General features: G+C 57.1%; 2 protein-coding genes across 2 annotated transcripts in view; both read right to left on the reverse strand.

Moving 5' to 3' along the window:
• The window catches only part of Rasal3 (RAS protein activator like 3), a 14,360-nt gene extending 7,999 nt beyond the window's left edge, over positions 1-6,361 (reverse strand). The window contains exons 1-8 of the mRNA XM_013028281.1: positions 5,909-6,361; positions 2,729-2,865; positions 2,540-2,621; positions 2,360-2,421; positions 1,754-1,824; positions 1,091-1,217; positions 903-1,001; positions 8-85 (exon numbers count right to left, since the gene is read on the reverse strand). Coding sequence (XP_012883735.1) covers positions 8-85; positions 903-1,001; positions 1,091-1,217; positions 1,754-1,824; positions 2,360-2,421; positions 2,540-2,621; positions 2,729-2,865; positions 5,909-6,347 — 1,095 coding nt within the window. The 5' untranslated portion in view covers positions 6,348-6,361. The remainder of the gene's footprint in view (positions 1-7; positions 86-902; positions 1,002-1,090; positions 1,218-1,753; positions 1,825-2,359; positions 2,422-2,539; positions 2,622-2,728; positions 2,866-5,908) is intronic.
• Positions 6,362-7,869: 1,508 nt separating this feature from the next.
• Positions 7,870-9,919, reverse strand: part of Pglyrp2 (peptidoglycan recognition protein 2) — a 5,828-nt gene continuing 3,778 nt past the window's right edge. Inside the window, exons 3-5 of the mRNA XM_013028282.1 lie at positions 9,842-9,914; positions 8,296-8,596; positions 7,870-7,952 (exon numbers count right to left, since the gene is read on the reverse strand). Of these exons, the coding sequence (XP_012883736.1) occupies positions 7,941-7,952; positions 8,296-8,596; positions 9,842-9,914 (386 nt within the window). The 3' untranslated portion in view covers positions 7,870-7,940. The remainder of the gene's footprint in view (positions 7,953-8,295; positions 8,597-9,841; positions 9,915-9,919) is intronic.

The following is a 9,919-nucleotide window of genomic DNA, read 5'->3' on the forward strand; positions in this document are numbered from 1 at the left end:
CGGGGGCCCCCGTCGCCGCCCGCGGCAGCCCCTTCGCCTCGTGCACCCACACGCTCAGCCACGTCTCCTCCCGCTCCGCGTTGTCCTGGGGGCGGAATGGACAGGGATGGGGGAAGCTCTTTCGGAAGCAGGGGTGAGTCATGGAGATCCAGAGGATCCTAACTCTCCCGGGAGATATAAAGGGACTGAGTGGCGGGGGGAGGTCTTAGAGACTATTTGGTAGGCAAGACATTGGGGGCAAATAGTTCAGAGGCTCACGCCTGTCATCCCAGCTGCTCAAAAGGCTGAGTGAGAGCTGAGGATTGCAGCTGGAAGCCAAGCCCAGGCAGGAAGAGGCCCTGAGACTCTGATCTCCAAGTAACCACCAGAAAGTCAGGAGAGAGAAAAAAAGAAGTGGAGCTGGCCGGGCGCCAGGGACTCCCGCCTGTCATCCTAGCTACTCAGGAGGCTGAGATCTGAGGATCACGGTTCAAAGCCAGCCCGGGCAGGAAAGTCCGTGAGACTCTTATCTCTTCTGAACCACCAGAAAACCGGAAGTGGCGCTGTGGCTCACGTGGTAGAGCTCCAGTCGTGGAGCAAAAATTTAAAAAAACGAATTCAGGGACAGCGCCCAGCCCCTGAGTTGCAAGCCCCAAGACACACACACACACACACGCACACACACACACGCACGCACGCACACGCACGCACACAACGTGTAAATAGTTCAGGTCTGGTTTGCATGATAGCAAATGGAAAGGAAGGGGTGCACTTGATTTGGGTGGAGTGGGAGGGGCGTGGCTCACGCGGGGCGTGGCCTCCGGAGGGGCGCGGCCTCGTGCTGGGCGTGGCTCACGCGGGGCGTGGCCTCCGGAGGGGCGTGGCCTTGGTGGGCGTGTCCCGGTTGTGGGCGGGGCACTGACCTGGCTGGGCTGGAACTGGCGGCGCAGGTCCTCTACCCATCGATCTCTCTCCGCGCCGGATCGGCAGGAGAAGCAGCGGCTCCCGCCCACCCACGTCACCTGCGCGTGGAGGCGGGTTGTGTGTGAATGATCCACGCGTGTGTGGTCGGGCGGAGCCACTCCGGGGAGTGGGATCCAGGAGGACTTACCTGGAAGCAGTAAGGCTCCCCCAGGAGGCTGGGGTGCAGCGGCCGCACCCGCACATCCCGCTCGGCTCCCAGGTCCAACTCGGAGAGCATGGAAAGCGACTCTTTGGATCCCAGCGTGCTGGGAGGTCTGCGGGGCAGCGGGTGGAGTGAGCGGGGGAGAGCAAGGGGGTCCAGCGACCGTCCCTCCCTCCAGCCCGCGGGGAGAGGACGAAGGACTGGAGTCCACATTGCTGTCCTCGGTCTCATCGTTTTCTGGGGCTAGACCCAGCTCTTTCTGGTTGGTTCCAGCCCTTTCCAGCTTGGTTCTCATTCTTCCCAAACTTGACCTCATGGGTGCCTGGCTTTCTGAGCTCTAGTCTTCCTCCCGTCCCTGGCGGCCTCTTGGCCTCTGTAGCTCTCTGTTCCTTTTTAGTGGGCATGCTTCCCCCCCCCCCGCCCTCCATTTCTAGCTAAGTCAAGTTTCCATTCGCCCCTCAGGTCTTCGTGGAAGAACCCTTCCCTGATTGCTGCTGAGCTCCTCCTCACCCGCGGCAGGTAAGTGCTGCCTCCTCTCCGCGGGGTTTTGTGGCCCTTGTTTCCTCCTGACCCGGGGCAGAGCACCCAGGAGAACACAGCAGGAGGAGGAGGAGGGGAGACCAGGTTGGAGCCCCTGGAGGCCCTTACCCATCCCGGAGAGCATTGGCTCCCAGTTCCAATTTGCTCTTTTTCTTCTCTTTGATTCTCTTCAGCAACCCCTAAAGGAAGGGGAGGTCAATGTGAACTAGACAGAACAGAAGGACTCCTGTGTAGCCCCCTCTCCCAGGGGGGACCCCTGGCTTGGGTTTGGTTGATAGCCCAAATCCAAACTCAGACTGTACTAACAGCAACTTAAAAAAAAAAATCTGGACGCCACTGGTGGCTCACGCCTCCTCAGGAGGCTGAGATTTGAGGATCGCAGTGGGAAGCCAGCCCTAGGCAGGAAAGTCAGTGAGATTCTCATCTCCAATGAAACACCCAAAAGGTAGAATGGAGTTGTGGCTCAAGTGGGAGAGCACCAGCCTTGGGGGGGGGGAAGAAAAAGCTCAGTGAGAGAGTAAGGCCCCGAGTTCAAGCCCAGACAGGGAAATTCTCTCCTTAGCCCGACGTGTGCCACACAGCAGAGACAGAGGCCCAGAGAGGCTCAGCAGCCGTGCCAGATCACACAGCAAAAGTTCCCTTGAGGCTCTGAGCCTCAAGGGAGTCCTGGGTTACCTCTGCCCGCATTCCACCCTTCCCCGGTGGCTGTCTTACCCGCACATTGTGAACGTGGTTGGAGCCAGAAGCTTCTAGACTGGGCTTCCCCAGGGTTCGATCTGTGGGTGGTGTCAGAGTTAGAAGGTCAGGGCCTGGAATCCTCATCTGTCCTCTCCTGTCCTGCCCCACTTGGGACAGATTCCACACCCTCCAGCCTCCCCCACCTCTCCCACTCACCTGGTTCCCTCAGTTTCCCCAGGAAAGCTTGTGTACTGCCTTCAGAGCTTCCGCTTCCAGCCCGGGGCCTCCTCCAGGGACTCTGTTCTCCCATGGGTGGGGAGGGGGGGGAGAGAGGGAGAGAGAGTCCCTCTCCCATCCCACCCCTGCCTCCGCCTCCAGCCCCTCCCCTCCCAGTCCCCCCCTCACCTCGTCCTCTCCCCCAAGAAGCATCAGCCTTCCATCCAGCAAGGTGAACCCTCCGATGTCCCAGACGGCCACGTCAGGGCTGGGGGCCTCGGGGATCTGTGACACAGGTGGCTCTGGCTGTGGCTCCAGCTCGGCCTCTGGGAAGAGGAGGTGGGGTTGGGGGCCTGGGAGCCCCTTTCTTCTTGCTCGGGGCACCCTCTTCCCTTCAAGGCTCATGTGGGTGTCCTTACCCTGCAGGCCTACCCATACCACATCCCGTGGCTCTATCAGTCCTTCCAACGCCACTATTAAAGAGGCTGTTATGTTTATTACCTATTAATATTATTTAGCATTAATTACCACGAACATTAATTCCATTTATATGAACACATATTCATATTTGCATCGGTATTAGCATTTATTACTGGGTATATTAATTATTATTATTATTATTATTATTGAGCTGGTGCTGGGGCTTGAACTCAGGACTTGGGCACTGTCCTTTTTTATTCCACTCAAGGCTGTCATTCATCCACTTGGACCACAGCTCCACTTCTAGCTTCGTACTGGTTCATTGGAGAGAAGAGACTCATAAACTATCCTGCCTAGGTTGGCTTCTAAACATGGTCCTCCTAAGTAGCTAGGATTATAGGTGTGAGCCATCAGCTCTTGGTGATATATATATACTTTTTTTTTGGGGGGGGTGTCAGTCCTGGGCCTGAACTATGGGCCTGAGTGCTGTCCGTTAGCTTTTTAGCTCAAAGCTAGCACTCTACCACTTGAGCCACAACGCCACTTCCAGATTTTTCTGCTTATGTGGTACTGAGGAATTGAACCCAGGGCCTCAGGCATGCAAGACAATCACTCTACTGCTGAGCCACCTTCCCAGCCCCTAAAGGATTATTATAACTGAGCCCAAAGCCAGGCACAGTGATTCACTCCTGCCATCCAAGCTACTCTGGAGATAGAGCTAGGAGGATGGAGAGTTCAAGTTAGCCCAGACAATGGTAATGAGATTCAGTCTCCAAAACAATACTTAAAAAAAAATAGAAGCAGGGGGCTGGGAAGGTGGCTCAGTGGTAGAGCGCTTGCCTTGCATGCATGAGTCCCTGGGTTCCATTCCTCAGCACCACATATGCAGGAAAAGCCGGAAGTGGGGCTGTGGCTCAAGTGGTAGAGCGCTAGCCTTGAGCTGAAGAGCTGAGGGACAGCGCCCAGGCCCAGAGTTCAGGCCCCACGACTGAGAAAAAAACAGAAGCAGGGGGCTGGGAAGGTGGTTTAGTGGTAAAGCGCTTGCCTTGCAGGCATGAAGCCCTGGGTTCAATTCCTCAGTACCACAGACACAGAAAATACTGGAAGTGACTCTGTGGCTCAAGTGGTAGAGTGCCCCCTGAAGCAAAAGAAGCTCAGGAACAGTGACTAGGCCCTGAATTCAAGCCCCAGGACTGGCAAAAAAAGAAATGAAAAAAGAAGCGGAGCTGGGTGCTGATGATTCACTTCACATCTCTAATTCTAGCTACTGAGGAGGCTGAGATCTGATGATCATGGTTTGAAGGCAGGCCAGCCAGGAAAAAAAAAAAAATCCAATAAACGAGCAAAAAGACCAGAAGTGGAGCTGTGGCACCAGCCTTCAGAGATAAAGCTAAGGGACATTGATTGCCCAAGCTCTGAGCTCAAGCCCTAGAACCTGCACAAGAAAAGATAACATTAAACAAACAAACAAAAAAACTACAGACACAGCCCAACACAAGGCCCTAGGTTCAATCCTTGGCACTGAAAAATCAAAACTAAATACAACTGAAAAACAACAAATCAACCCTGAGGCCCAGAGAGGAAGAGTGACTTGCTCAGTATCATAATACAACCTAGTTTGTTAATACTCAAACTGAGCTTCAAGCTCAGAATTCTAACTGTACAAAACACAGGGCTGGGAAGGTGGCTTAGTGGTAGAGTGCTTACCTAGCATGCACAAAACCTTGGGTTCAATTCCTCAGTACCACATACACAGACAAAGCTGGCAGTGGCGCTGTGGCTCAAGTGGTAGAGTGCTAGCCTTGAGCAAAAAACAAAACAAAAGCTCAGAGACAGTGCCCAGGCCTTGAGTTCAAGCCCCAGGACTGGCAAAACAAACAAAACCCAGAGGCTAGAGCCCTTGTTTCCCTGCAGAGATGGGTAATCTACTATGGAAAGCATACTAAGTTTAAGACAAGAACACAGAATTTCTGGGTAGGGGAGGGCTCTTCCTTGGGGAAGAGGAGGTGAGGGGCAGAGGGCCAAGGAAGGCCCAAATTTACATTAATTTGCATCAATTTGCATCAATTTGCATCAATTAGATCTTGAGCCAGTTGGCTTCTGTTGTGCAGAGAAGGTGACTGGGAGAGAGTCCCATCTACAACTGTGAGATGAGCAAGGTCCCAGAAAAGAAAAGAAAGTACTAGAAGGGCTCAAGAGAGCAGAGGCTGGAATGGAAGACCCAAAAAGAGAATAGTGCAGGATTTGGGGCAATGCGGGGGTGGAGGAGTAAGGAGTTGGAGGAGGTGTTTAAGCAGCGGAGGATGGAGTCTGCTTGTTAAAAGCTCCCTCCCTCCCTCTCTCTCTGTGTATTCTACACAAAGGGTTAAAGAGGTGCCTCATCAGAACTACAGGCTGCTTGTGGTGGCTCACGCCTGCCATCCCAGATACTCAGGAGGCTGAGATCTGAGGAGCTCAGGTTCGAAGCCAGCCCACGCAGGAACGTCTTAAGACTCATCTCCAATGAACCAGCCAAAAGCTGTTTGTGGAGCTGTGGTAGCTCAAGTGGTAGGGCACTAGCTTGAGCACAAAAGCTCAGGGACAATGCTTGGGCCCAGAGTTCAAGCCTCAGGAAGGACTGGCCAAACATATAATAATAATAATACAGACACGGAGATGCTGGGTGCGGAGCACTGAATGTAGGCGGGACAGTCCCATTCTCCTGGGGGTTGTTTCCCTGTCCTTTCCTTAGGCCAGACACCCCCTGTTCCCCTGGCTTCCCCGCTTCACCTCACTTTAGGTGGCAAGAAGGAAGAGGGCTAACGGGGCCAGCCACTTCCTGTGGGGCTGGTGCTCTCCCCACAACTTCCTGTGTCTAGAGAGAGCTCCATGTTCTAGGGGCAGACAAAGATGAAACTCGAGCATCCGGCTGCCCGGCTGGGCCCAGCCCCGGGTAAGGCAGCACTGTACCTGGAGGCTCTGGCTCGGCCTCAGGCCCCGGCGATGGGTTCTTAGGCCTCCCCCACAGGGTCCTGGAGAGCCGCAGGCGACTGGTTCCAGACACCTTGGGGGGTGCGGAGAGCACCCGACGGAACAGGGAGCGACGAGCTGGCTGGCTGCTCACCGGGGGCTCCGGGTGGCTCAGTGCCCTCCCCCAGCCGGCCAGGAGACCCCAGCGGGACCCTGCAGACCCCTTCTCCCGGGCCCCTCCTGTGTGCCAGCGGTAGGGTGCCAGCGGAGAGGGGGCCCCTGGCTGGGTGGGGGAGTCCTGGCTTGGCGGTGGTGGGTCCATGGGTGGAAGTCCTACAGGAGGAGGAAGAGAAGGTGGCAGTTCCACTGCGTGTCTGCCCACAAGCCATCCCCACCTTACCCTCCTGTCGGTTCCAGCGCTGCCTCCCAGTGAGCTCATGTGGAAAGGGGCTGGGGGGTCCCCTCTTACTTGCTTTTTTTGAACCTTCAATCAGCTCCAGACTCTGCAAGCGCCTCGTACCTGCTTTTGCTTCCTCCCGCTGAACCCCAACTCCACGTGACCCACTGACGGTCGGGGACAGGATGCGGGCAGGGGTGGAGGGGTGGCAGCGCCCGATTCTAGTAACAAGGCTGAGGCAGCAGTTTTTCTCTCCGTGTCTCTGTCTCTCTCTGAGCCCCATTGTCTTCCCTGAGAAATGGTCGCATGGTAGAGCAGGGGAGTTCTCATTCTCTCTATCCAGAGTGTAGATAGATTTACCTTGTTGAAAAACTGGTGTACGTGTGTGTGTGTGTTGGTACTGGGGCTTGAACTCAAGGGTCTGGCAATCCTACTTGGCTTTTGCGTTCAAAGCTGGTGCTCTACCACTTAAGCCATAGCTCCACTTCTGGTTTGTTTTTTTGCTGGTTAATTGGAGTCTCACAGACTTTCCTGCCCAGCCTGCCTTCTAACTGTGATGCTCAGATCTCAGCCTCCTGAGTTGTTAGGAGTACAGGTGTGAGTCATGGTTAACTGGTAGTACTAGGGTTGTTGTATTTTTGGTGTTTTTTTTTCTTTGGTTGTTTGGCTGTTTCTGGGCTTGACCTCAGGGCCTGGGCTGCTTCTGTTCAAGGCTAGGGCTCTACCACTTGAGCCACAGCAGCACTTTCGGCTTTTTGTGTGTATGTGGTACTGAGGAATCGAACCCAGGGCCTCCTGCATGCTAGGCAAGCGCTCTACCACTGAGCACATTCCCAGCCCTGTACCGGTTCTGAATTCAAGCCTCACACTTGCAAGGGAAGTGCTCTACCCTGTGAGCCACACCCCCAGTGCTTTTTACTTTAGTTTAACATTTTGTGCCTGGGCTGACATGGATGGGATCCTCCTACTAATGCCTCCTACGTAGCTGGGGTTATATGTCAGACTCACTGTGCCTGGCCAGAAAAAAGTAAATTTGTTTATTTGTGTGTGTGTGGTGCTAGGGATAAAGCCCAGAGCCTCCAGCATGCTGGGCACGCCCCCTAGCACGTAACCCCGCCCTACAGAACTAGGCCACGCCCCTCACACGTAGCCACGCCCCTTAGATCTAAGCCAAGCTTCTTAGCGTCCAGCCACGCCTAGCGTGGAGCCACGCCTCTGAGCAGTGAGCCCCGCCCACCACCGCCAAGCCCCGCCCCTGAACCACCCCTCAGAATGGAACCAAGCTTCCCAGGGCTGAGCCACACCCCCTCGCGTGAAGCCACGCCCCCAGCAGGGAGCCACACCTCGGAGCCCTAGGCCACGCCCCGTGTCGCTGAACCAAGCTTCCCAGCGCTGAGCCACGCCCCTAGCGTGAAGCCACGCCCCCTAGCCCCGAGCCACAGCACCAAAGCCTTGGACTGGAATTTCTGCCTCAGGTTTTGCTTCTGGGCCAAAGGAACACAAATGCTCGCAAACACAGACAAGGTGTGAACAGAAATTCTGTGGCTCCTGTTGTTTTATTGCAAGTCTGTGGCTGCGGTAGGATCACCCAGGGTAGCGCCTTCCTGGGTCTCGGACAGACTCTCCGGGTAGCTCTTAGTTTACAGTCTAGAAGAGAGGAGGCGGGCGTGAGACTGAGGGAAGGGGTGTGACTTGGGTCTGTCCTCCCTCAAAGGGGAGGGGCCAGGCCCCAAACGAGGGAATGGGTGCAAAGCTGGATGCAGGCCAGGGTGGGCCGAGCAGACACTGAGAATATCCGAGACGCTAGAGTTACCCGCGTGATCCCCTCACGCCCCACCAGAAAGCCTTTGTGTAGAGGTCAGAGGTGAGGCCCAGGCCTGGGTGCGCTGGGAGGAGGGCCGTAAGGCATACAGGAGGGTTGGAGAGATTGTGTGACCCCCGGGAGTGACCGGTCAGGGGGTCAAGGGGTCAGGGGGCCGCTGCAGCTCACCTGGATGAAGTGCGGCCAGGTGCGTAGCAAGTGGAAGAGGGCGTCGCCGGGGCAGTCGGTGCCGCGCCGGAGCTGGCGGTGCCCGAGCAGCTTGTAGTCGGGCCGCAGGAGGCCGGCACGCGAGGCGCACCTGGGGAGCCCGTCCCGCACGGTGCGCAGCGCGGCTGCGGTGGGCAGGCTCGCCGTATAATCGCCTATGAAGGCCACGCCAAAGCCCCGGAAGTTGTAGCCACGCGTGTGAGCGCCCACCCAGTGCCAGCCGCGGCCCTCGTACACGTAGCCATCGGATCCCACCACGAAACTGCAAGAGCGGACCGAAGGGAGGCACCACAGCGTGTGGGGGAGGCCCCGCCCCCAAGTCCTGCCCCCTCCACCTGGGGCCACCCGCACCCCAAGGTCAGCGCTGACCCACCGCACCTGTCCCGGTTCAGCTCAGCCCCAAACGTCCCCAGATCCCGCCGGTGGGACTGGCCCAGCCTGCCGGCATCAGCGCCGGCCACGCCCCCTTCCACCTGTCCCCAGCCTCGTCTTGAATGGATCTTCAAGTTCAACTTCATCCTCGGATGAACTTGTCCCCAGGTTCATCTCTTTTGCCAAGTTCACGGCCCTTTTCTGTTTCGGGCCACCTCCGTCCTATGCCAAACCCAGACCCCACCACAGGTCCTGCGTCTTCCCCTCCAATCCCAGAATCTTCCACTGGTTAGCTGTTTCTGGACCTAGTGAAGGCCGCGCCCCTCATCTAAACCACGCCCACTTTGAGCTCAGCCCCACCCACCAGCTCTAGTCTTGTCGTTGACCACGCCCACTCCGCCTGCTAAACCACGCCCGTGCGCTCTAAGCTCCTCCTCCCGCTACATTCAGCCCGGCCAACAATCGCCCACCGGCCTTATTTACCCTTCCAGTCTCCTCTAGTCTAGACCCGCCCTTCCACTCGACTCATCCCCGCCCACCAACCCTACTCCAGTCTTTAAGCCCTTCATTCATCCACTCCATTCAGCTCTCCCACCCTGCATACTCTTGTCTGCTAGCCAAACCACCCAGTCTTTGTCTGCTAACTAGTGCAGGGCAGGACGGCGCAGGCTCAAACAAGTAGATCTACTCTACTCAGCCCTGCCCATGTGTCTACTCAGAACCGCCTCTGATCCCCTTCATTGGCTGCCGGCCCCACCGCCTAGTCTACTCTTGCCTGCCTGCCACGCCCACTCCACGCTAGTCTGCTGGCCCCGCCCATCCACTCTCCTCAGCCCCACCCACCTTCCTATCCAGTACCACCCCCATTTCCCTCCTCACCGGCTGCCAGCCCCACCTGCCCAGTCTACCCTGGTCTGCTGGCCACGCCCACCACCCGTCGACCCCACCACCACTCTATTCAGCCACACCCACCCGCGCACGCGCGCGCGCGCACACACACACACACGCCTCTGCCTACCAGCCCCACCCACCCAACCCACTCTGCTCAGCCCCTCCCGCTGTCTTTCTTACCCACTGACCACGCCCATCACGCTACTCAGCCCCGCCCACTCCGGCCGAGCCGGGCCCCGCCCACCTGTAGCCGACGTCGTCCCAGCCGCGCACGCCCTGGTGGAAGCGCTGCACGGCGCGCAGGCTGGCGGCGCAGCGCGCG

This window comes from Dipodomys ordii, unplaced genomic scaffold (genome assembly GCF_000151885.1).
Source record: "Dipodomys ordii isolate 6190 unplaced genomic scaffold, Dord_2.0 Scaffold108, whole genome shotgun sequence".
Taxonomy (NCBI): Eukaryota; Metazoa; Chordata; class Mammalia; order Rodentia; family Heteromyidae; genus Dipodomys; species Dipodomys ordii.